The sequence below is a fragment of the Caretta caretta genome, chromosome 11 (assembly GCF_965140235.1).
Source record: "Caretta caretta isolate rCarCar2 chromosome 11, rCarCar1.hap1, whole genome shotgun sequence".
Classification (NCBI taxonomy): Eukaryota; Metazoa; Chordata; order Testudines; family Cheloniidae; genus Caretta; species Caretta caretta.
In genome coordinates this window covers 66,260,768-66,288,375 of record NC_134216.1, presented here as the reverse complement: position 1 = coordinate 66,288,375, position 27,608 = coordinate 66,260,768, and the positions used below count along the sequence as shown (strand labels likewise).

At 42.1% G+C, this 27,608-nt stretch overlaps 1 protein-coding gene across 6 annotated transcripts in view; it reads left to right on the top strand.

Annotated features, from left to right (window-relative positions):
- Positions 1-27,608, top strand: part of ERBB4 (erb-b2 receptor tyrosine kinase 4) — a 975,001-nt gene that overhangs the window by 816,080 nt on the left and 131,313 nt on the right. For all 6 annotated transcript variants that reach the window (XM_048869092.2, XM_048869089.2, XM_048869091.2 and 3 more), the window contains one exon: positions 19,873-20,058. In XM_048869092.2, the coding sequence (XP_048725049.1) occupies positions 19,873-20,058 (186 nt within the window). The remainder of the gene's footprint in view (positions 1-19,872; positions 20,059-27,608) is intronic.

Below are 27,608 nucleotides of genomic sequence, written 5' to 3'. Positions count from 1 at the left end.
AATTAAAATTACGGTCCCTTAGAAGCCGGTTTCTCCCCCGCATCTCCCAGTGGTCACAAAGTGGAGAAAATTTAAAGACGAGTCATCTTAGTTCTAACACATCTGAAAACTCTGGCCCAGATTGCCAGCTGTAGCTCTGTTGGAGTCATTAGAGTGACAAGGGACAGCACGATGGAGAGAGCATTAGCTTAAGATGACACCCTTCAGTAGATGCTGTTATAATCCTGGGGTCACAAAGACCACATGTATCCCTGAGGACTTTCTATAACTAGGGATAATTATTGGTGGCAGCAGAGTCAATCTCATTCTTTAGAAGAAACTACCAGTGCCCATTTTATTGTGATCTGTTGGCAGAGATTTTTTTCCCCCTACATCTTCTGTGTTTTGAAATAAATAGGAACCCAATCCTGAACTCACTTGTTGCTTTTTTTTTAAAATGTATTTATATAAGAGAGTTAGGTCTTGCCTACACTTAAAAGTTTTGCCACTTTCATCAGGCCAGCCTAGTACTTTGAGATACTGATAAAAACTATATATAACAGCTAGGTTTATTATTATTGTTAGTGTAGATTCAGTTGAGCCAATATAAAAGTGCTTATGTCAGTTGATCTTATTCCAGTTTGATGGAGCAAAATAAGCTATACTGATATAAAGCATCTTTATACCAGTATAACTCTGTCTACACTGAGCTTTTTATCGGCATAACAATGTTGTCAAACTGTTGCACCCCAATAACATGACAAAACTTTAAATCAAAGCAATTATGTTGTTCTGGAAAAGCATTTTTACAGACATTCCCAACGGCTTGGTTAGTTAAAAGCACTTAGCCTTCAATCTTCTGCAAGCATGCAGTATAACTGTGCCTCTTGTGAGGAATTATTTCATACATCGTGATATGTGTCCTTGTACCTTGCCCTTAAAACTGATAAGTTTAGCATTGCTGTCTGAGAGTGTATGTAATGAGAAGAACCCATCATAAAATCCATTTCGATTCATGTACACAATGGTATGTCTTAGGTCATCTAACCATTTGAGTGGCATGAATGATGTACCGAAAAGATCCAGCATCCCATACAAGACCGAGAGATTAGCAGTAGGGCCCATTGGTTCTTGTTAAAACTTTTAATGTCGACAGAAAGCAAGTCAGAGAATGCTTTATGAGCAGTTGAGATTCTGCTAAATGTTGCACTAAAAGAGAATAAGGCATGGCAATTTGGCAACTAGGCTGTCATTTCAGCACCCTTGAACACCTGCTAATGGATCCATAATGCCTATAATGGTATAAATGCATCATGTTAGCACGTGGCATAGACAACCCGCTCCTCCTGTCAGGCAATACTGAGTGTCTTACCAAACTACATCCCTAATTTGGAATATTTCTTCAAAGAAGCACAGAAGATAGTATTTTCCTTGTTTTCTTTACACATTCCTGGTACAGTTCTTTCCATCTGTTTCTTCCACCTAGCACCGTAGTCGAAAGCATCTTCCAATGCTGAATAAAGCATTGAAAATTCCATTAAGTGGCCTATACATCTCCCTCCTCAACAGGAGGCTGTGGAAATTAAATCTATGTGTGAACTTCCATATTTCTCTCCTTAGTAGAGGTAGATGCTACTGTTGTGGGAAGACTAGGTTGAGGAGTTCTGCACTTAGTTGTGAAGGTAGTGAAGTCTGTGGTTCATTTCAGCTATTCACAGCATATGATTACTTGCCTGAGTCACATGGTATTGTTCCTTCTCTCTGGTTGGAAGACCACATTTCATCTGCAGCAGATCACCACTGGAATTGATGGAGCAATGTCTCTTGCAGCTGGTTTGTCTGAAAGGAGAAGTTGGGGGAAAGTAGCTGATGTATCCTGAAGGCCCAGGAGGCAACAGGAGGGAACCAAACTCCCCCCATTAGCCAAAAGTTGGCAGCAGTAAGAGAACATAAGGGTCCTGGGTACGGATATGCAGGAGGAGAGGACAGTTATCGAGGGTAGGCAGGGGAGGACTCCCCCTGCTGGCTGGGTCAACAACATTTAAGCAGCAGTCTATAATTTCCAGGCTGCGCAAACTGCTTCCCCCACCTCAAATTAATTTGATGCCCTCATGAATTCCTAACAAGCCATGTACAGCCTTTGGCCCAATCAGGTGGCTTTACATCAAGGCAAAGAGATAAGTAAAACTAGGGTTATTATGGGCTCCCAAGTTATGCTGCAATTAGAAAGCATAATAGACCTTCTGTGATGCTAAAAATATTATAATAGTTTGTCACAGTGAAACAGGCAATCAAGTGGACCCTTGATCTCATCAACAATAAACTCGGTGTTTCCGGGAGGTGATCTCGCGAGCTATGATTTTATCCAGCGGGTTGATCCATTTACAAGTTTAATCTAACCTCGCTGAACTTAAGCATTCCATTATCTGTTAGGAAATAATTAGAAGCTGCAAGCTGAAGTCTGCATACACAGAGATTCTTGGGAGTCCCCAAGCTCATTGAGATGAAGACAGTTTGACTGATGCTGGTCAGCTGATATTGGGCTAGAAGCTAATAATAGAAGGCAAAGTGCTGCTTAGCTACATGAACAAGTTAACTTGGGAAAAATTAAACTGAAGGGTTTGGGATTTATGATTGGAAATTCATTTTCCATCCTCATTTGTTTCATGGTAAGAGAACTGCAAAGGGAGTCTGTTTTATGACTTTATAATTAAGATCTAGGGAGCTTCTTGACTTCAGCCAGACTTATTGTTTTTCCCTGTGATCCCTAGGAATGGCCGGCCAGCAGTGACCAGGAGATATGTTAAGCGATATGTAAAGATAGTAAATAAAATTATCCAGTGATTTAGCAACTACCACGTCTACCAAGTATGTGGCAAATACATTAAAGCTGCATAAGGGTGAGGGGTTGTGGTGGTGGTGGTGGTGGTGGGGGGGTGTTGATGATAATGCGAGAAAAAAGATGAAGGTTTGTCCAGCCTAAAGAACGATATTAATAAGGCCGCCAATCTGCTGCTTTAACTGCAAAATGAAAGAGAAGAGGTTTCTCTGAAAACGTAGGCACCTTTTATGGCAAAGGCAAACTGCTCTGTTTTGTAAAGCATGCTGTGAATGTGCACTGTTCATTGCTGAACGGGTATTCGCTTCACAAGTCTGAAGTGAATAATCACCTGCCGAAATAGAGATGGTGAAATAAAGTGGCATTCAAAAGCCTACAGTGAGAGAAGCTCTCAGACTTCAACTATTATTCCATGCAAGAGGATTGCGTGGCCTTTCTGGACAAATCACACCATTTTCTGTGCTCCTTCCAGAGTGGCTAGATAACAGTGTGACAAGCACTTTGGAGATGCAGATAGAGCCTTTCTGCTTTTTTCGGTATTTGCGCTGGATTGTGAAGCAGGTTTAAGAGTTTGGATTCTCAGCACTGTCCCTTGCCAACCATTCTATCGTCCTAATCCTTTAAGGAGCTCCATATGGGCAGCCCAATGTGCTCACAGGGACCCTCACTGATGAGGCCCCTGGTCCTCTCATATCAACATCCTTGAAGGATCATAGCCTGTATTACTACATAGCTGGTAGTGGAAAGAAATGGTGTCTCTGTTGCATCCTTCTGAATCATGATTTGTTCCCAACACCATTCCTGGATCCTGGGCAAAGATCGCAGCACATTTCTAGATTCGCCTCAGGAAACTAGCTTGTCTTCTTGGTAAATGTTGAAAGCATCACCTCAGCCACTCTGCCAGTCCCTGCCCATCTGGAAAAGCATTGTGACATTACTGTAATTGGATGTCCCACTTTGTAGTGCAGTTTGCTGCCTGCCTCACGTACAACTAACGCTTTTCTTGCACACGAAATGCAGCAGCATTGAATACTGAGTCCCATTTTAAAGGGCAGCTTAATGAATAGATTAGGAGTTTCCATAATGGTTTGCCATTTTCCTTTGTCTTTCTCTTCCACCTTCTATACATGCATCTTTCTTTTAAATTGGCTTTAGTGGTCCCCAAAAGAGTGCCTACTAATGAGAAGCAACACCACAGCAGTCTGCCCAGCACGACTATGCTTCCGACAACCTCCAAACACTGTTGTGTTCACCCTGTGATGCTAAGTTATTATAAGGAAGAAAAAACCCAAGCTCTTGATTGCAGATCCCCTTTTGTGCCGTCCCTCTTGCCCTCCCACTTTACACATACTTTAAGTGTAACCACTTTGAAGAGGAACCTGTTTGCCTGTCACTTCCAGGCACAGAAACTCGCTGTGACTGCAATTACAATTTCCAACTTATCCAGAGGTGCCAGAAATCAAGCTGTCCTTGAAAGCTATACACACGCCATGCACAAGCCCCCTAGAGTGACAGCCGCCGCAGAAGCTGGAAGTCTGAGCCCTGCTGAAGGTTAACTGCTTTTAGACATTTAACAGGAACTGTTTCAAGGCCATGTTCCCTTTTATTTCTGCCTTCACCGGTAATTTCCTCTTTAAATATTTACTTACCCCAGTAATCTTTTCTTCCATAGAATTACTTTTGTAAGGTTCTTGAGGAAATAGCCTGCCTTTTTACTGTCAGAGGATAACGTATAAGCACAGACAGAGCAGGCTAGGCTGGTTGGTTACAATCCTTTGGCATAATGGTCTAATGGGAAAACACAGCGAAAGAGACCTTGCTTCCTACAGATGATGAAAGTTAAAATAATACCAGAGGGGAAGTCCTGGCCCCATGAAATCAGTGGGAGTTTTGCTATTGACTTCAGTGGGGCCAGGATTTCACCCCAGAAGTCTGACAAGGCTGCCACTGGTTTTTAAGGGAGAGCTGCACACATGGTTGTGTTTTAGGTATTCAGTCTAATGTTCCTTTCCTGCTCTCCTGGAAGATTGTAAAGGCAGTCAGCATTATTTATTTATTTGTGTTGCAGTAGTACCCAGAGGCCCTGACCAGGATCAAGCCCCCATTGTGCTAGCTGCTGTCTAAACACACAGTAAGAGACAGTCTCTGCCCCAAAAAGACCAAGAATGGTAGGGTGGAAATAAAAGTAAAGGTAACATAACATGAACAGACACATCCTACTCAAATTCGGGAGACATAAACTGAAGCTGTTGAAACTTTTATTTTCCTAGTTGCTCCCCTCCTGGAGCTGAACATTTAAAAATATTATTATTAATTGTTATTATTATTTATTTTATTATTTATATTACGACACACCTAGGAGCCGTAATCATGGATCAGGACCCCATTGTGCTAGGCACTGTACAAAAGGACCTTGACCCTTCTAGTTCCCAGCATTTTGCTGAAGATGGTTGCTATATATCAGAGATGGTCTGGATTCAGAAAGTTCTGACCCAGACTAGGATTTTCCTAGGATTTCAGTGGCTTCCATCTGCATCTGAATTTTGAGTTGGATGACCTAATCAGACTTAAGGTCTCTACTCGACCTTCCTGTGAAGAAAGAAGTGCTGGGGACAATCTTACTGTTAGATCAACCAGGTGTCAACTGATAGGCTTGTACATCCACAAATGCAGAACAAGGCAGTTACACCGTTACATGGCCCTTAGTCCAGCAAGTAATGCATGATAGGGAGTGTTGGAATTTTGTGTATATTTTTCCGGACATGTTAAAATGCAACTAAAATTACAGAAGTGAATTATGCCAAAAAATAGTAAAACAGGAGACGTAATTACTCATTGTGAGCGGAAATTGACAAAGAACAGCCAACTTTAAAGTCAACTTTGGCACCAAGAACTGGACAATTAATGCCAACACATCACAATAAGAAACTGAAAGCCTATATTTAAGAACTTCCTATTATTTAGGAATTTTCTCTGCATGCCTCCAGCTCACATTAACAATACAAAGTAGACACAGTGATGTTTCAATTTCTAAAGGGTAATGTATATGTCAGATTGCTGCTGCATTGACAGTAAATGAAGGTTTTATGGGCTCTCTGTTAATAATACAAGGTATTATTTTCATCGACTTAAACATAATAACTTCCAAACAAGCCACTGTTGGTTCAAGGTTAACCGTCAGCCAATCAGGATTTGATGAAAGCTTGAAGAAGAAATGTCTTGATATTTAAGCCAACCAAGCAGGCTGTGAAAATGTATGTATGTGCCAGCTAAGCAATTTTTGAAGCATGATTCTGTGTGACTGAACTGCCCCTTTGGTGTTGAGTTATTACATTACGGGTTTTTCATGATAACAGATTGATATGGCTGAATACTAGCGCTAGAATATTCCTCAACTCAGTGACTCACAAATCAGCAACAATGCAGAAAATACTCGAGGACAAAGGGAGCTGAAGGACCACTGCTATATTTGTCATTCTTGGTGTTGTACTGTAAAAGTGCCCCACTTTTAAAAGGTGGTCAACGTTAGATTAAGGAAGGACAAAGAGATTTTTGTTGCGGTGAAAAAAAATCAAAGCTTGTAAGAAGTATGAATATGAGAGCCACACTATGTTATTTATAGAAATTTAAGAATAGGAAGGAATATAAGCTCGATGTGAACTTGGTGAAATGCCAGTTTCATCATCTATTTTGCCTTTAAATTCTTCCCAAAACTGACAGTTTGGTATACTTCTTCAGAGCAGGTGGATCTGATTTATCTGCCCAATGTTCAATGACAGATGACAATATTTCTTTGTCTAGTTGCTGATTCCTGGCAGCTCTGATCCATCAAAGATAACATTGATTGACCTATACAAATAAAAGAATTAACATCTGCTTATATACATATTCACTGTATTGTCTAACACTGATAAGCAAAAGACGTGGACTGTTGACTGTCAAACTGTTGTATTGTAAGACATAGGACTGGTAAGTCCATTACATGCAGGAGGTTCTGATAACTTTTGTAATGTTTTACTTATATCTTCATAGACATAACTGGAGTCAGTAGGATATACTGCAATGGAGCTGAGATCATAATCTGTCTGACAACAATTGTTTTCTTAAGGCCTAAGCCAACACCACTGAAGTAAATAGAAGTTGTACCATTGACTGTAGTGGGAACAGGGTCAAGCTGTAAAAAAAGAACCTATTTTCCTGCAGGGTTGCTGTTTGGTGCATTTACTTAGATTATTGTTTGTATTATGTAGCATCTAGAGGCCACAGCTAAGATCAGAACTCCACTTGCACTATACATATGGGCCCCTGCCCTGAAGAATTTACAACCTAAATAGGCAAGGCAGTTGACTTTTGGGAGGAAGGAAGTGGTATCATCTTCAGCCCTATTTTACAGAGAGAAAACCGAAACTGAACCCAGATCTCAAAAGTCTCAGACCAATTTCCTTTTACCATGAAACTGTCTTTTTCTCTGGATTGAACATGCAGAGCTGTCTGTGAATCTAGATCACTAAATTATATTGGCAAGTTACTAGCAGTGAGGAGGTTTGGAAACTAACTTCCTAAAACTTTTTTGTGAGATAACTAAGTTCTCTAATGTTCATGGTAATATAAATGTGTATGAAATGGTAATAGTTCTAATCAGAAATACTTACAGGGAAAGGAGCTAGGCTGCTATTAGTCCGGAATCAGTTATTATTTGCAGGAGAATTTCTATTTTACAAATTGAACTGTTGATACTGATTTTGTTTTACCTAATATAAACCTAAAAGTTTGAAAAGAGAAGGTTTGTAAGAGTTCTAGGTTCTAAAATTGCTTGGACATGCACTTTACGCACAAAATGACAGATATGTAAAGCTCACTTTGAAACAAAGCTGCTTTTTCTGGTCAAACAGGAATAGAAACCTGCATTCTAGAATAACTTACATGGACTTCTATCACTCACAATGCTTGCCACCAAAGACTGGTATTTTAAATAAATTGGAGTACACTTGATATAACAAGCAAGCTATATATAGCAATGGGGGGAAATTAGGGGTTCTTATCTCTGAGTTACTTATAAGGTGATTGAAATTGGATCCTAAAGCATTCTGCTTTAATGCAGAAACCCAAGTTTTAATTGGATAGACACACTTTTATTGCACAAATCAGAATTAACTAATGGCCAAATAGACCAGGGCCCAAGTGTTATCTCAGCTCTGAGCATTGTAAGCGTGATCAAAATGTTTAAGAAAAAAGAGGTAATTACTTAAATCACGGAGATGTGATACCAAATTGCTTCTGAAAAGCGTGGTATTAGTGGTCAATAGCCTCTTCCAGGGTGTTCATTAATCAGTTTGCAAAGTTACATACTGTGATATGGAACAATAGCAATGCACTGCCATCAAACATCTGAGCTGTAGTGAAACACCTGTTTATCTATCTGAAACCTGAGTCATCAGCAAATGAGATCTGTTTTAAATCAGCACCAGTTAAAGAAGCATACCATGCTTTGATATTGAGTGATATCAACACAAGTGTAGGACAACCTTTAGCCGGAATACCTTAAAAATATACCCTGGTATTGCTGACACTTCTCATGGTCAAATTTTACCCTCCATTTGAGTTTAATAGGAGTTCCACACATGTAGCCAGAGGCAGAATTTAACCCTTAGCAAATTTGTATTCTGCAGCTATTCCACCTCAAGCCATTGTTTTGTAAGTGAAGCGGGATTGGACTAGGTCAGGGCTTGGATGGAGACATTTGGGGACAAAATAGGTGCTATAAGAATGATGCAAGTGATAGAGCTGGTCGGAAAACAGGAAAGAGAGGAGTAGAGATGGTAGGAGGAGTGAGGCTGATGTGAAAAGACTGAGTGGGTGGGTGGGAGGTTCTGGCTTCTTGTCTTCATGGTGAAATAAAACCGATATTAGAACTGGTTAAAAAAAAAAGATAGCTTAAACTTTAGAACTTTTATATTTCATAAAAAATATTTCCATGATTTTTTAAAAAAAATTCCATTGAAAACCATTATTTGTTTACACTTAAACCTTCCCCTGCAATGTTTGCAACTCAAATATGACACTCTTGGGCAGTGGTTCTCAAACTAGGGCCGCCGCTTGTTCAGGGAAAGCCCCTGGCGGGCCGGGCCGGTTTGTTTACCTGCCGCGTCCACAGGTTCAGCCGATCACGGCTCCCACTGGCCGTGGTTCTCCCTAACTGAGCTGTTTTCTGGCCTTTGATCTGAGGACTATATGAGCTTCAGGCTACCACCTAAATCCCTGGCCTCAAACCCATCACCTGGCAGAGAGCTAATTAGGCAGAGTCGGGGCTAAACCCACCTCCCTTAAAGAGCTGTCATACTCCATGACAAGCTATTATGAGGTTCTGATTGTTTATAATGTGCTATGAGCTCTCTCCAGGGAAAGTATCATAGAAATGCAAAATGGTTGTCGTGTTGTTTTCTGAGGACGACATACAATGTATAGTTCCCTCGTTCAATGTTTTTAAAAGCTCTGGGATATTTACACATGACACCAGTTCTGAATATTATACTGATGGAATCGAGCGAATTGAATTGTATTCTTCCAGTGTTTGCCTCTTGGTATTCTTTACAGTGTTCTACCGCGTACATGACAGATACTTGCTTCTAGCTTTTCCTCTCATGAGCAAGTTTGGATAGTTTGATTTTTATTGATCAACCTGAGATTTTTTTTAAAATTGCTGTTATGAGGCTAGTGTGTGTCTTCAAGGCCGCTTTCATACAGAACGTTGGCATCATCACAATGTGCTTGAGGTAACTAATATAAGCAGCATGCTAATATGGGTCGCCATAGGCAGAAGGAAAGGAGTACTTGTGGCACCTTAGAGACTAACAAATTTATCTGAGCATAAGCTTTCGTGAGCTACAGCTCACTTCATCGGATGTAGCTCACGAAAGCTTATGCTCAAATAAATTTGTTAGTCTCTAAGGTGACACAAGTACTCCTTTTCTTTTTGCGAATACAGACTAACACGGCTGCTACTCTGAAACCTGTCATAGTCAGAAGGAGTTAATCTGATGACACCAAAGCTCCGTATAATTGTGTACACAATTTATCTTGATAGCATTTGTGTGTGTATAGACAGATACTTATCTATCGGTTTATCCAGAGATACACTTATCTGTCTGTCCACACATGTACAAAGAATTGGAATATCACTCAGGTGATATTTATAGCTGTAATATATACATACATATACACACACCCACATATATATGTGGGTGTGTGCATATAGTTGTATATTTCTATGTACCACCTCTAAAAATCCACATTAGAAGAATGTTAAGGTTGCAAAGTCAAGTACTTAAAAGTTAGGAAATGATAGAGTTACGGTTACCCCTTGTGCAGGTGCCTAATGATACAGTCTTTAATTTAAATGAACTCATACGATTTTCTCCACAGGTCCCCAGCCTAATTTACTGAATGGATAGTTATTCGATATTTTTTTTATCCTCCACAGTCCATATGTGGCCCCAGGCCCTATTTACTGCACATATTCAAACCCTGCACTGCATACAAAATTATGATTTTCCTTCTGGGCATTTCCGTGGTGCTGTCACCATAATATCAGAGTGTTTCACAAACACTGATGAATGTATCTTCACAGCATTTATTTGGTGGAGAACACAGAGATTAAAGGCAGAGTTGTCAGAAAAGCCCACTAATTTCATCAACTTTGGTCATTAGTAGAATTTGGACCTTTAGATCCACCACACAGACCTTTACCACTTAGGCTAATGGAGTAGCTGGTAACAGTAGTAGGTTGTTATCCACTGTGGACCAGCCACTAGGGCGGAATCATAGGCATCTCTGGCCAGCAGGTTTCACAGCTATTTGCTGACAGCAGAGGAATGTAGAGACTCAGAACTCCTGGTTTTGATTTCAGGTTTCGGAGGGCAGCTGGCATTGGCCTCTGTTAGAAGACAGGATACTGGGCTAGATGGACCATTGGTCTGACCCAGTATGGCCGTCCTTATGTTCTTATGTGTTCTCTAGTATTTAATAGAGCATTTTGCTCCTGTGACCTCATCTTATCTCTGACCCGCCCTCATCTCCTAATCACATTTCTTTTTTGTCTCCTGCACCCCTCTGCTCCTATCAATACCCCTACACCCTATCCCCTCCCTCTCTGCCACTCCCCACCATGTGGCTCTTGCCACCCCATCTCCCCACCATTTCTTACCCCTCATTCAAATCAGGTGCTTTCTCCTCCTCCTCCATGTTGGTTGGGTGTGAGCACAGGGAACATTGAGAGTACAGGAGACAGTGGATCTCTCTGCTTTCAGTTCCTGTGCCTGGCATCATGGCAGTCCCCAGCAGTGCAAAGAGCAACTTCAGGGCAAGTCTAGCTCATCCTCCAAAGCCTCATCTGAGCATGCCAATGCAAATCAGCTGCCAAACTCTAACAAGTCTCTACTGAGCCTGTGCAAACTGCATTTTTTAATTAACTAATCTATTTATGTATGTGGAGGCTCAGAACTTGGCCATATTTGGGAGAATTTCCATGGGGATGGCCAAAGGGATGTCCCAGACACTCCAGCAATTCCCTGATCCAAACCATGATCGCAGTAGAGTTTCTCAACAAAATGGTTGCAGGTTTTTCTTTAACAGCCAAAAAGAAATGATTTTTCCCCTAATTTCATTCTTGGAAAAAAATTCAGCTGAGGCATGGAAAATTTCATCCCAAATGGTTAGTTTGGCAAAGTTAAAAGCAACTGAAAACAGGTTCTCATATTGGGAAGTATCAGGCAACCATCACCATCTATAATAAATGTGTTTTGTATGTGTGTATATCTATCTCCTGAAGTTTTTGTGTAGTCTACATATGGCCAAGTCAGCTGTAAGCTAAAAGTTTAGCACGGCCCAAAAGGACATATTAACTGGGAGGTTTTGAGAACAAAATGTGTTGAAAATATATCAGTCTATAATTGGATTCTCCCCGAGGCAGATCAGACATGCACTCTAGGCATGGTTTCTTGCTCTAGCTATTACAGGTATCATAAAATTAATGGAAAAAGAATATCCACTGTAGTATCTCTGCTGTCACACACAACTCATTTTTGGCTTTCAAAGAAATGCACAGCCCAGGAAAAAAACAGCTTTTTAAGTACATACAATTATTTCCATAGCAGTGAGCTAGGAAAATTAGGTGGGAAATATAACTCTAAAGAATAATTGGATTCCTTCTTTTAAGTTGAAAAACAGTTGGAAGCACCAGGACAAGGAAACAAGTTTTGTTGTTGTTCAGTTTTTTGGGTTTTTTTTTTTTTCCAGTTTGTAGGGCATTCGCACGAAAAACATTCACTCCAAGAGCCACGCACTTCACCTGCTCAGAGAAGTAGAGCTTATCTAAGCACTCTGGACTAAATTAAGCTTGTTTTTGTGAGAATGCTCTAGAATAGGAAGATTGTTCCTGCTCCTTTGGTTCAGGAGGGCAGGTGTCATCTGACGAGCCCCACAGAAGGCCTCTCCACCCCATGCACGAGGAAGGCTACATTTGAAGGAGCATTGGCTACCTCTTTGCAATGTGTGAAAACCCACTCAGCATTCATATCAGGGTTCAGGAGCTTACCTGCATCCGGGCACGAATGCTGCAGGAGGTGCATCTCCTTGTCCTATCCAACATGATTCAGGCTCTTGGGAGTCATAATCAGGCCCTTTATGGGAAATTAATAAGTAATACATTGGACCCCTGTTTGTGGTTCTGTAACAGAGTTATGGGTAAGAGTGATTGAACCTCTTGTTAGAGGGTGGCAGGATCTCCAACCCTCTGTTGGGGTGCAGGGCTCTTCTGAGGACACGCTGCAAGGATAGGAATTAGAACCATGCATAAAGCAGCTTAAATACATTCTGTAGACTCTTGGTGGCTGGTGCAACTTGTTAACTCCCACCTGTTTATAAAAGAATTGGGCCTGACCCTCCAGTCAAAGAACAGAAACCATCTGGTCAAAGGTCAGAAACCAGGCGGTGCCATGGGAAACCCTAGGAGCAGCCAGGCTGATATACATGTTCAGGTGTAAATTATTATTTCACCAAGAAAGCCACACACCAGAAAAGGGATAAGTTCAGTGTTGCCTTATAGCCTGTGTGTAGATTTTACTCAGAGCAGAGGGGAATGCTTCCTGCTCACATCTTTGTTCTCCTCGTCCTTCATGAGGGAACTGGAAGACAGTGGCCCTGTCTGTGCTGAATTTGTGGCCAAGTTACATGGTTGAGGCTAAAACCATTTCGAGCATGGCTTGTCTGCCCTGTGTGGCTGGGTCCAGAAACCATTTTAGCTAGAATTTGGGCTTTAGGCGCCCAACTCTCATTGAAACTCAATGTGGTTTGAGTGCCTAAATCCCATAGGTATCTTTCAGATCTCACCCTTAGTCCTCAATTTGGTTACATGCCACCCCGGCACAGACATAGTTTTACTCACCAGCGGTACCTACACAACTGTTCTCTTCATTGGGTATGTCGTCATCTTACTAAATGGCCTTAACATTGGGATCAGTGTTGAACATTAATATAACATTGGCATTAGTTTTCAATTTAGGCTGTGTACATAAATCAGAGCTGAGTTTAATATATCTGGCGACAATAATTAAATTCATTTAAAAAAAAGAGGAGAGAGGCTACGAATGAGCAACATGACAGATGATTTCTTTATATAAAACACCCTATGTGGACATCAGAATTCTAAATGAAAAACAGAATGCTTAATTAAAGTCACTTGGCATTCTCCCTTAGATGAGGCTGATACAGTAGAACCACATTGCTGCCAGCTACCTGAGCAAGTAGCCGTTTACTGAAGGGAGGTCTTTCTTCACTCACCGTTACTGAACCATAGATTTGGTCTGGCTAGGTCAGTCCCTCTTCTGGTGGACTAAGAGCCCCAGATGAGTCTTCTTGTCACTACAAATGGTCTGTTGTTTTTGTCTAACAGTGAATTAGTGTCCGATGGACTATAACACATCCACAGTCCTGTCATTCCTCAAATTCTGACATAAACAATGGCATTATTGAGATTGCAATATTTTGTGACTGATCAAATGTTTTGTCCTATTCTTTCCCTGCTTTTTCTTTGAGAGAGAGGTTATATCTTGCGGTTAGATTGGGATTCTGGTGATCTGCGTCCAAATTGCCAGCTCTGCTGTAGACTCCCTGTGTGATCTTCATCAATTATTGTGTCTCTCTGTCTGTTAGTTGCCCATCTGTAAAATGGGGAGGATGGGTAAAACTTTCAAAACCACCTCAGTAATTCAGGATCCTAAGTCTCACTGAAAGTCAGTGGGATCTAGCGGCCAGATCATCAAAGGTTATTTAGACACCTACTGGGATTTTGCAGCATCATTCTGAAAATCCCCCTTGTGGGAGTTAGGTGTTGTCAAGGTTCCTTCCCCACTCTGAACTCTAGGGTACAGATGTGGGGACCTGCATGAAAAAACCCCTAAGCTTGTTTTTACCAGCTTAGGTTAAAACTTCCCCAAGGTACAAACTATTTTACCTTTTGCTCTTGGACTTTATTACTGCCACCACCAAGCGTCTAACAAATATATAACAGGGAAAGAGCCCACTTGGAAACGTCTTTCCTCCCAAAATGCTCCCAAACCCTGCACCCCGTTTCCTGGGGAAGGCTTGATAAAAATCCTCACCAATTTGCATAGGTGAACACAGACCCAAACCTTTGGATCTTAAGAACAATGAAAAAGCAATCAGGTTCTTAAAAGAAGAATTTTAATTAAAGAAAAAGTAAAAGAATCACCTCTGTAAAATCAGGATGGTAAATACTTTACAGGGTAGTCAGATTCAAAACACAGAGAATCCCTGTAGGTTAAACCTTAAGTTACAAAAAGACACAAAAACAGGAATATACATCCCATTCAGCACAACTTATTTTATCAGCCATTTAACCAAAACAGAATCTAAGGCATATCTAGCTAGATTACTTACTAAGTTCTAAGACTCCATTCCTTTTCTGTTCCTGGCAAAAACAACACACAGACAGAGAGAACCCTTGTTTCCCCGCCCCCCTCCAGCTTTGAAAGTATCTTGTCTCCTCATTGGTCATTTTGGTCAGGTGCCAGCGAGGTTATCCTAGCTTCTTAACCCTTTACAAGTGAAAGTGTTTTTCCTCTGGCCAGGAGGGATTTAAAGGTGTTTACCCTTCCCTTTATATTTATGACAGGTGTCTAACTTGGTTAGGTGCTTCTGAAAATCCCTTAGGTGTCTATCTACATTTAGGTGCATTTAGGTACCTAAATACCTTTGAAAATCGAAAATCTGGCCCTTGGCCTTGTTGTGTTAATTTAGATTAAATATATAGGTCCAAAGAGTTAAAGGTGCTGATGTAGTCCGGTCACTGTCCAACATCAAACAGTTTAAAGTAAGATTCGAGATTTGGTACACAGGGACCTCAGCCTGCTTAGTGTCATGGCAATCACACAATTAAAAATCCTTTAAACTCTGTATTAAAGATACAACAAAGAAGGAAAAAATAGTTAAAGCATTTGAAATGTAAAATACTAAATAAAGCAGTGGTTCTCAACCAGGGGTCCAGAGCCCCCTGGTGGCCCGTGAGCAGATTTCAGGGGGGTCCACCAAGCATAGCTGGTGTTAGACCCGCTAGGGCCCAGGTCAGAAAGCTGAAGCCCAGCCGCACAGGACCGCAGCTCGGGGCCCCAAGCCCCAATACCCAGGGCTGAAGCCAAACCCTGAGCAACTTTGCTTCACAGTGCCGGAGGTGGCATGGGGCCCCGGGCAATTTCCCTGCTTCCTACCCCTTAATGCCAGCCCTGGCTTTTATATGGAGAAAAACAGCTGTTGTGGCACTGGTGGGCTATAGAGTTTATATAGCATGTTGTCAGGGGCCTCAGAAAGAAAAAGGTGGAGAATCCCTGAAATAAAGAGACAAGGTGGGTGAGGTAAGATCTTTTATTGGACCAGCTTCTGTTGGTGAAAGAGACAAACTTTTGAGCTACCCAGAGCTCTTCTTCAGGTCTAACTCTGCGTAGCTCGAAGTCTTGTCTTTCTCACCAACAGAAGTTGGTCCAATGAAAGATATTACCTCACCCACGTTGTATCTCTAATATCCTGGACCAACACAGCTACAAAACTACAAGTATTAAATAATCCTCTCATTTTAACATCCTATTCCCTTTCCCTTTGCTGGAAAGAGCACATGGTCTTACCAGCCACTCCGAGAACTGGCAACCTTGTGCCAGCATTAGGTTGTTTAGGGCATTGCTCTTAGTTGCCTCTCTGGTCATCAGTTGACATCAGTGTAACAACATATGCAGTCTTGGCCAGCTGAGCCAGACTCTTATTAAACAGAAGGCAAAAGGAGAGAGAGAGAGGAAAGAAAATATTTAAGGTGAGGAAGGAAAAGGACACTGAGGGGTGAGGGGTGGGGGTGGGGGTGGGGGGAGCCAAAGTGGTGTTCAAGAATTTAGTCCGCACCAGTGGAGGTAGTGGTTTCAGCTGTCTGGCCCAATTTGGTGAAGACATCCCTCAGGATTACTGCATAGAAGGTCCAGGCTCCCAGGAGATGTTGAGGGTGTTGGGGTTGGTCCTGCTTTGAGCAGGGGGTTGGACGAGAGGACCTCCTGCGGTCATTTCCAACCCTGATATTCTATGATTCTATGAGGGTAGCAGCCATGATAAAAAAACAAACAAAAAAAAAGTTGATAAAACTTGCTGCAGCAGTTGTTGGCAGACAGTTCCTTTTTCAGCTAATTTTCCCCAAAGTCTTTTCCTGTTAAGAACCCCAAAAGGGAGTGATGGGCAGAATAGCCCGCCCTCTCATTATTTTACCCACCATGCGGCCTAATTCCCAACACACCAGTTTTGTTTCCTTGACTTCTGGTCCTATACTCCTCTTGTTTTTACCAAGCATAATCCTCACACAGTACTTAAGCAGTATCAGTAAAACCCTTTCTGTTTAAAATAATTCAGTTTTTCTGTCTCCTGACATCTTGTCTTAAACAATTTTCTTTAACAGGTTATTGTGACAATTTCACTCACTTTTTACAGCTGACATTACAGGTAGGATAAATATGTGAGCCCACATATTACTACAGCCCTGATGTGTCCAAATTGCTTTTGAAAATGGGACTCAGGCTCCTTAGTCAATAAGGTGCTTTTGAAAATCGTAATACCTCCTTCTTGTTGTTGTTTGTCTGTCTTGTCTATTTAAATTATAAACTATTCCAGTTGGAGTCTATGTGTGCCTAACACACTGGGGTCCTGATCTCAGCTGGGTCCTATAGATGCTAATGTAATACAAATAGCACTAATTTTACCAATGAAGAAATTTGTGCGAAGTCAGGATTCATGCAAAATTAATATTCCTTGCAGATGAATGGTCTAGAGCTGTAGTGAAGGTGTTGCTGCTCTCTGCCACATTACAAGCCTTAATCTAACACAGAGCAGTCCTTAAGAGTTTATAAAAATACCACTTTTTTTCCAGGACCTCTGTCCAAAACTCGTGAGGAAACATGAACTTCCTTATAATACGAGGATGTGACAAGTGGCAGTGCTTACTTTTCTTATTGTACAGAAACGTCTTCCATTCAGACTCAAATAGAGTTACAAATGATATGTGGCTAGAGACTAATAGGAGAGATGCTTCAAAGCTTTTTTGTCCATGCCCTCCTAGTCCACGGTGGGCCAAAAAAGAAAAAAAAAATGGCTATGTTCTAACCTGTTCTCAATATAAAGAAAAATGCTCCCACTTCAAAGGTGCTAGAGAAACACCTGTTACATTACCCAAAGCCAGGGACGTGTGCGGGGGAGATTTCCCCCTGGTGCAAGTCCAGGAGAAAATATATGGGGTAATAAAGAAAAAGAAAGGCAAAGTAATTTTGTTTCTCGAAAATGGATAATGCACCTGTCAACATGTATTTAGTCTGGCGGCCTTCAGTGACATTTTCTAGTGACAGCAGAAGAGAGGCTAAAATTGCATTGAGGGGACCCCATATAGAGTGGGGAAACAGAGCTCTGTATTAATTTTAACATGGAGCAAATTGCTTAAGCCAAACTCCCCCCATCTCATTTGTTGCATTAGGATCTCCCTCACACCCCTCCTCGAAAACGCTCCGCTGAATAGTTTGGTGTTGGGGGATTTTTTGGTTTTGCTTCACATTCATTTCAAAAGAAAAAGGGGAAAAATCTGAGGCCATCTGCTGTCTTCTTTATGGGAAAAAAATAAAACCTACAATTAGTGTCTTGTTCATCTTTTCTTTTTCAAAAAAAGAGAACTATTATGCAAATACTCCACAATTTGGTTTCAAATACTCTTTGTACTGTGAGGAACAATTTTCTTTAATACAAACCCAACCTCCTTGCTAGGACTTTTTTTTAATATGGGGGAAAAAAACTTTTATGAGACTTTTCTTTATTGTTGTGTTCTTCTGCTACGAAGGTTTTGTCATCCTCTTTTTGTGCAGTATTATTTTTGCCATTATTCTTTAAGTTGTCAGTTATACATTGAACAGTTTTTTTTGGGGAGAAAACCAAAAGAGCTTCATAAAACTCCATTTCCATGTCACTTTTCAGTGTTCCTTTGCCTCAGTGAAACGATTGCCACTGAAGGGCAGAGCTCAGTAAATCCAGAGAGGCTTTGCCCCTTGCCTCTTCTGAAAGCTGCCTGCTTGGCGTGAAAGGAACAGGGGTACTTGTGGCACCTTAGAGACTAACAAATTTACTTGAGCATAAGCTTTCGTGGGCTACAGCTCACTTCATCGGATGCCACTTGGCTGTGGCAGCTTTGTTGTAAGTGAAGATTTGTAGTTGAATTATAGCTGCAGACTGTAGGCTACTTTGGTGTCTGATCCTGCAGGGCTTGCACATTTGAAAATCTTGTACCAGATCTTCTCTGTCCCAGCCCAAGGCATGAAATAAAAAATGAACTTTGAATTAGGGAAAATTCCCATTAGTATCAGTTTGCTACATTATAGGCTGGATCCTGCTGTGTGCTGAGCAGTCTGGCCATCATCCTACAAGGCCCTTCATCAGAGGCTTAGCTTTCAATGTGTGCTTTTAGTACTTTGCTGGGTCTGGGCCGGCATGGTCAACATCATGTAGGATTGAGCCCCAGGACTGGTGTAGCGCTAGGAGTAAGAGCTGCAAAGTCTGGTTCTTACAGTAGAGCGCAGAGGTCCCCAAACTGTGGGCTGTGCCCCCTAAGAGGGTATGGAGGCATGGTCAGGGAGCACAGTTGGCCTTGGCCAGCCCTCACAGGGGGCGAGAGCACCATCCAGCCCCACCACACTCCCAGCTCTGCTCCGGCCCCACCCCTGGCTGCGGCCCTGTGCCTGATCCTGTTCCTAGCCTCGGAATAGTTCTGCACCCAGCCAGGATTCTGGCTGCTGTCCCGCACTGTGGCTCAGTGTGGACCCAGCCCCAGCCTCAGCCCCTGGCTGTGGCTCTGTTCCCAGCCACACCCCCAGCTGTGGCCCCAACCTTGGCCCCCTTACCTCTGTCTGTGCCCCTCCCCGCCCCGAGCCATGGCCCCACTCTGGACCCTGGCTCTGGGCAGTGTGGGCGATGTGGACAGGGGGAAGGAGGGCATGACCCTCAAAAGTTTGGGGACCATTGCTATAACGGTTGCTTAATGCCAAGTGGCCTTCTCCACATTTTGGGAAAGATTCAAGGAAATAAGTCGGAGTAGCTACATCTCTTAAGGAGAAATAGATCTCATGCTATGAATATGATCAGCTACACCACTGTTCCCTCTTCAGGGGACTGTCACAGCAAGAGGAGGTGGAGGGCAGGGCAGATTTTCCCGAAACAGCCATCAGTGGAGCAATGCTGCTTTATAGCCGCTGAGGACCAGGCCCATTGTTTAGCCTTGTATAACATAAATTACATCAGTTTGGACCTTGCTGAAGAGTAGCTTGTGCTATCTCATCACAACAGGAAGATCCTGTGAACCTTTATTGTACTTCAGGGGACACCAAATCCCTTTTGATAGTGTGTGCGGGAGCCATAAATCTGCAGGGCATGGAACCTTTAAATGCAATGATGGATTTGGGATGTTTTTGTTGTTACAGGAAGCACTTATCATGGCAAGCATGGATCATCCACACCTGGTGCGATTATTGGGCGTCTGCTTGAGCCCCACCATTCAGCTCGTCACTCAGCTGATGCCCCACGGCTGCTTGCTGGACTATGTTCACGAACACAAGGATAACATTGGCTCCCAGCTCCTGCTGAACTGGTGTGTCCAGATAGCCAAGGTAAGGTCCGACAGGTTTTTGGATATTTCCAGGACTAAACAAATGAGCACGGTCATTTCTGAAAGTCAGCAGTACCCATTCCTATGCAGAAAACAAGAGAGGAAAATCTATTCTTATAAGGCAGTTTGGTGATCTTTTTCATTACCTCCGTGCAATAATACAGTATATCTGGTGAGGTAACAATCTGACTCAGCCCTGTACACAAAATGTATTTTACTGTGGGCTTTTGGAAGACTTGAAGAGGAAAGGCCTCCTCTTCCCTAGATCCGAGTCTTGGCACAGAATGATTAGGCAACCTCTTCTGCTGCTGCTTCAGTAAGTAAGAATGATGCCTTCAGAGTTCAGATGTGTACCTGATTGCTCAAAGAGTGTCAGCTGAGAGGTACTAACAGTAGACTGTAAATCCAGCCTTAATATACTCCTTACACAGGAGTGTGTTGTTCAGGAACTCGTTGCAACAAATAAGTTGGTATTTAATGGCATGCTTAGGAACCACTTTTTTAGATATCCGGTCACAATGAATGAAAAGATTTGGAAGTGTTAAGGGACTACAATTTGCATCCATTGTACACTACCAGGGTGGTATCTCTCTTGCGCATATGTCAACCAGAGAGTTATGAAGGGACTTCAGTGTGTGTGTGTGACTGACTGTGAATCAGGCACCAAATACTTGTAAAATTATTTAAAAGTTACATTTTCACAACAGAACAGAAAATGTTAGTAACTCCCATGTGAGTGCATGTTACAGGGCATCCTCGGTGCCCAGTCTGCAGAGGATCTGCTATAGCAGCTGCTAACAAGTCCTGGCTCTTAGCTCAAGTTGTAGCAGCTTTAGTGCTGGGAGTCTTACGTTCAGTCCCCAATGTGTCACACCAGAGGGCAGTCATCACAAAAAATATGGTTGTGGAGTTTGTTTGCTTTTTGTTTTAACAAGTGAATATTATACTTACGAAAGTGAAGCACCAATAAAGTTGTCCAATGCAAGATGCAGCCCTGCATTTGTGTGCCAGGAGGGAAAGATATCTGAGGGTTCAAACAGGCCCTTCTTTGCCTTCCTGCCTGTATCTCCATGAGGGGCAGAACACAATGGCAGTCCTCTTGCTCTCTTCAGAGATTGCTCATTTTTCCAGGACTAGAGATTCCATTATTTTTCATTGGCATTTTCAGGTTTCCTTGTCATCCTCTTCCTCAGCTCTCTCTCTTTTCCATCTGCTCTCCGCTCTCTAGATTATTGATGGTGGTTATTATTTATTACAAACCCCTTACTTAGTACCATATGCATAAAGATAACCTGCCTTTGTTTTCAACTGCTACACTAGTACCTGGTTGTGCAGTGTATACTGAGACCAAATTCCCATTGGCTTAGCCTAATGAGACCGACAATGGCACTTGCTATTACTCTGTAATAGCTATGGGTGGTTGGACTGGTTCCATGCAGGAGCTGAAGCACAACTGCAGTGATAAGGAGCAGAGGGTGCTGCCAGACCCTCAGCACTTCTGAAAGGAATTCATTCACAATTGAGGCCCCTTATTTATGGGATTCTGTGTGGATTCAGGCACGTTTGAAAACTGTAGCCTAACGCTCTTCTTGGCGTGTGTGTGTGGTGAGAGAAGGAGGTGAGGCATTACAGGGACTTAAAACTGAGCTATTCGGCTCTCCAGCACTCCAAGAAAGGGTAGACCAAATGTGTAATATTAACAGATGAACCATGAAGAATATGGAGGGAAATTCCCCGGAACGAAAGGTGGCCTATTAATGAGGGGAAGAAGCAAAGTTTAATTAATCCATCTTTCTCCACATCGCAGTGGCATATGGTTAATTTTAATTCGGCCTCATGTTACAGCATCAGGGTCATCTGCTTGGCTCCTCACAAGGGAAACTGTTATGAGCAGCTGTTTTTCTTGAAGCTGCATATTGCTTGCTAGACATATTTGCCCTTTTAGTTCTTTGTAGTCACAGCTTAATTGGATCTGCCTCCTCTTAGATGCTTAATGTGCATCTCCCTTTATTTTGCCTGCCTTGCTTTCCGTGTGGGGATCACTATTGGTTTGCAAGAGGACTGAGAGCAGGAGAATCGAACCTATGTCATGGGATGTTCTCCATTCTGCTGGTGCTAGCTTATCAGTGCATTTCTATGGTATGTAGTGATGAGGTGGCTCGTTTAGTTGGGAAGGTTTCCACAAATGTTGAGTGCTACTGCACAATGCTGGTGTGGCAAAAAACCCAGTGATGGGTAAACCTCAGAGTGTTTAGCGTTTAGTGTTTCTTGAGCGCGAAGATTCTGATTGAGCCTGGCTTTTGAGTAGAAGGTTCACAGGGGGGAAAGGGTCACCATCAGCACATGTGCACAATGGTCAAGTGCAAGCAAGCCCTCAGTGTGTAATCAACATTAAGGTATCACAGCAGAGAAGAAATAGTGTGTGGGATGGTTCTGACCCCTGTCACATGCTCATGTTGCACGGCATTATCTCTGCATCACATGGCACTCCCCAATGGAAATTCCAATGGAAAGACACGTTTTCTTGCAGCTCTCGCGTAATCTGGGTGTGTCTCACCAGATCAGTTCTCTGCCATTGATGCATCTCAGTTCTTCCTCTTCTCAGCCTGTGGCACAAAATAGTTCAGTCTAATCCAGGTTATTGGGTTAAATACAGTAATTAATTGGATGCAGGTTAGTGGCTTGTGATGTGCAGGAGGTCATAGGTAGATGGTCCCTTCTGGCCTTAGACACAATATGATAAGGCTGTCCTTCATTTAGAGGCAGAGTATGGACAAATTTTGGACGTAATGATGATGAAAAGAAACTTTTGGAGCACAGCAGCGGGACTGCCCTTAGTCCAAAAAGTGGAATAAATGTGCGGGATGGATCCCAATCGCAAGAGAATAGCAGTATCGCTGTGCCACTCGTCTGTCACCTTTAATGATCATGGGAATCAGCTGGCATTCTGAAAATAGAGAGATTCAGTTTGCCTTCAAATGGCCAAGTTGCCAATGGAGTGAATGCTGAAACAGGCTGTTGTGTCAAACTACAATTTCTACTAGATAGCTGAGTGAAATGCTTTACCTTCTGAGCGTCTCTATCCATGGAGAACTCACTGTTCAGTTTGCAGGCTCCTTCTGGGCGTGGGAATTTCTCTCAACCTCTCACTTTTTTTAGGCATGTTGAAAAGCTTTATTGTGTCTTTCTGAAGGCTACCAAAAATCCACTCGGGTATAACAGGATCCAGAGAATGTTCAGTGACCTCCTAGATCAATGGTTCTCAAACTTTGAGAACCCCTGTCCTACATACGTTTTCAGTTGCCTGAGAAAGCTTCTGAGGTCTGCCTTTCACTATATGTACCCTTTTTGTCCCGTCTGGTTTTGAAGACAGTTTTCTCTGGCAAGAACAGAGATGAAGGAGGTGGGAGAGCCTTTATTTTGGGGGGTGGGTTTGTTTTGGGGAATGATTTAAAATCAAATTACCATGACTGCAATATGCACTATTCCCATGGTCTTTCTCTGTCTGGCATGCAGGCTGTTGTGTACTGAAGGCGTTGCGTCAGAGTTAATTAATGCTGCCTGGGTGCTCACTTCCAGCTCTCTGTATTTTCTTATAAGTAGATGCAAAAGCTAGACGGGAAATAGGCCTGGTTGCCAAGGTCAATATGCCTCTGGTGATCTTCTTTGAATGTTGACTATAGGGTGCTTATTAAGTATTTTCCACTTCCAGGTGAATGAGAGCTTAGCTGAATTTCTTTGCTTGCATGGATGGTGTATACTTTATTTTGATTATTAGATCATTGTAGACTAATGGTACTTTCTTTCCAGCAGTTTAACTTCTTATTCCAAAGATGAAAGTGACAGAAGCAGAGCAACTGCACATATTCTAAATAAAATATGGCCATTAGGCGGCAGCCAAAGCTATGGGAATATCAGCCTCCTAGTCTAAAGAAACACGGAGTACCTCCAGTGCATCTTGGGATACACAGTAGATGAATCGTGTTCAGGTGTCTCACTTAGGAACTGAAGCTTTGCCTTTTAGCCCAGCATTCTAATTGCTAAAGATTCTATTGGCTTGAGAGTTCAGCTGTCATTGACTTTAGTGAAGAAACTGAAGTGCAACAAAGCAATAAGTCTGCAGCCATTACTCACAGTCAGAACTATTCAAGGTGAGCAAGAGTGGCTGGTGTAGTAGTCTCTGAGAACCTAAGAATGGCTATGCTGGGTAAGACCAATGGTCCATCTAGCCCAGTACCCTGTCGTCCAACAGTGGCCAATGCCAGGTGATTCAGAGGTAACAAACGGAACAGGTGATCATCAAGTGATCCATCCATAGTCGTCTCCTCCCTGCTTCTGGCAGTCAGATGTGAGGGGCACTCAGAGCATGGGGTTGCAACCCTGACCATCTTGGCTAATAGCCATTGATGGACCTATCCTCCATGAACTTATCTAGTTCTTTTTTGAACCCTGTTATAATCTTGGCCTTTACAACATCCCCTGGCAATGAGTTCCACAGGTTCACTGTACTTTGTGTGAAGAAATTCTTCCTTTTGTTTGTTTTAAACCTGCTGCCTATTAATTTCATTGGGTGACCCTGGGTTCTTGTGTTATGTGAAGGAATGAATAACACTTCCTAACACACTTTCTTCACACTGTTAATGATTTTATAGACCTCTATCATGTGTCTCTTCAGTCATCTATTTTCCAAGCTGAAAAATCCCAGTCTTTTCAATCTCTCATCAAATGGAAGCTGTTCCATACCCTTAATCATTTTTGTTGCCCTTCTCTGTACCGTTTAGAATTCTAAAATATCTTATTTGAAATGGGTGACCAGAATTGCATGCAGTATTCAAGGTGTGGGCGTACTATGGATTAATATAATGGCATTACAATATTTTCTGTCTCATTATCTATCCCTTTCCTAATGGTTCCTAAGATTCTGTTAGCATTTTTGATTTCCACTGTACATTGAGCAGAGGTTTTCAGAGAACTACTTATGATAATTCCAATATTTCTTTCTTAGAATCATAGAAACATACACTTTAAGGTCAGAAGGGACCATTATGATCATCTAGTCTGACCTCCTGCACAATGCAGGCCACAGAATCTCACCCACCCGCTCCTGTAACAAACCCCAAACCTATGTCTGAGCTTTTGAAGTCCTCAAATCATGGTTTAAAGACTTCAAGGTGCAGAGAATCCTCCATCAAGTGACCTGTGTCCCATGCTACAGAGGAGGGCGAAACCCCCCCAGGGCCTCGTCCAATCTGCCCTGGAGAAAAATTCCTTCCCGACCCCAAATATGGCGATCAGCTAAACCCTGAGCATGTGGGCAAGATTCACCAGCCAGACACCCAGGAAAGAACTCTCTGTCGTAACTCAGATTCCACCACATCTAACATCCCGTCACAGGCCATTGGGCATATTTATCGCTAATTGTCAAAGATCAATTAATTGCCAAAATTAGGCTATCCCATCATACCATCTCCTCCATAAACTTAGTCTTGAAGCCAGATATGTCTTTTGCCCCCGCTATGGGTGGTAAAAATTAATTTAGACCTCATAATTTTTGTATGTAGAGTTGGGATTATGTTCCAGTGTGCATTACTTTGCATTTATTAACACTGAATTTCATCTGCCATGTTGTTGCCCAGTCACCCAGTTTTGTGAGATCCCTTTGTAGCTCTTGGCAGTCTGCTTTAGACTTAACTACCTTGAGTAATTTTGTATCGTCTGCAAATTTTGCCACATCACTGTTTATTCCTGTTTCCAGATCATTTATTAATATGTTGAATAGGTCTGGTCCCAGTGCAGATCCCTGGGGGACACCGCTATTTACCTCACTGCATTCTGAAAACTGACCATTTATTCCTACCCTTTGTTTTCTGTTTTTAACCAGTTACTGATCCCTCTTATCCCATGATTTGTTACTTTGCTTAAGAGCCTTGGGTGAGGAACCCTGTCAAAGGCTTTCTGAAAGTCCAAGTACGCTATATCCACTGGATCACCCTTGTCCACATTTGTTGAACCCCTCAAAGAATTCGAATAGATTGGTGAAGCATGATTTCCATTTACAAAAGCCAGGTTGACTCTTCCCCAGCAAATCTGGTTCATCTGTGACTGATAGTTTTGTTCTTTTCTATAGTTTTAACCAATTTGCCTGGTGCTGAAGTTAGGTTTACTGGCCTGTAATTGCCAGGGTCACCTCTGGAGCCTTTTTAAAAAATCGGTGTCACATTAGCTATCCTCCAGTCATCTGGTACAGAAGCTGATTTAGATAATAGGTTACATACCACAGTTAGTAATTCTGCAATTTCACATTTGAATTCCTTCAGAACTCTTGGGTGAATACCATATGGTCCTGGTGACTTATTACTCTTTGGTTTATGATTTTGTTCTAAAACCTCCTCTGTTGACACCTCAATCTGGGACAGTTCCTCAGATTTGTCACCTAAAAAAAATGGCTCAGGTGTGGGAATCTCCCTCACATCCTCTGCAGTGAAGACCGATGCAAATAATTCTCTGCAGTGACCTTATCTTCCTTGAGTGTTCCTTTTGCACCTTAATCATCCAGTAGCCCCACTGATTGTTTGGCAGGCTTCCTGCTTCAGATGTACTTAAACATTTTGTTGCTGTTAAAGTTTTTGAGTCTTTGGCTATTTGCTCTTCAAATCCTTTTTTGGCCTGCATGGGAAGCCAAATATGGAGTAAATGATCATGGAGCTTGAAATGTTGGGACTGGTCATTCCAGAAATGGCCTGAGGGCCCAATTTTTCAAAAGTTTTTATGGACCTAAAATGCATATAGTCACTTACTGGGATTTTGAAAAGTTTCTAGGCTCTTAACTCTCAACTCTTGACTTTGAAAATCTGACTAGGTGAAATATCTGCATCTTTAAGCACCTAAATACCATTGGCGATCTGGCTCTTAGGCACTTAGTGTCTTTTTTATAAGCGCTCATTTCATACAAGCTTTTTAGTAAAATTACAGAGGCCACAATTTTTAAAGGTGTTCAGGTGCTTTGCTCCTATTTATTTCATGGAAGTGTAGGCACCAAAATACCTTTAAAATATGGCTGTAAGTCCCTAAGGTTACAGCATGTTGTATCTAAAAATGTAAAATAAATTATTAAAATTCAGCAAGATGAAAAACAGGTGCCATGTTGCATCAGAACTTGAAACCTTGGACAGTGACTATCAGCTGACCAAGAGAGCCAAATAGCCTTCCTAACAACGTGGTGGAAGCTCTTTGCTGGCTGTTACCTGAACCTATTAAGATTTGAGTAGAAGTCATACCTTTTTTATTTTTAACACATGCAAATAGAGCAAAACACGATCTAAAGGCTTTTACTCACACAGGGTCTGCAGCCACTAGGTAAGGCCATAAAATAAATTGTCATTATTTTGGGCCAGATTCTGATTTTTTTTTACTCAAAGTGACTAGTACCTTACTCCATCAGTGGTTCTGTTGAAGTGAACGTGATATCTTGTGGTTTGAGGTGCTGCTGAATGTAAGAGGGGAAATCTGGTCCATTATAATTACATTTATTGTTTGACCTACCGAGGCCTG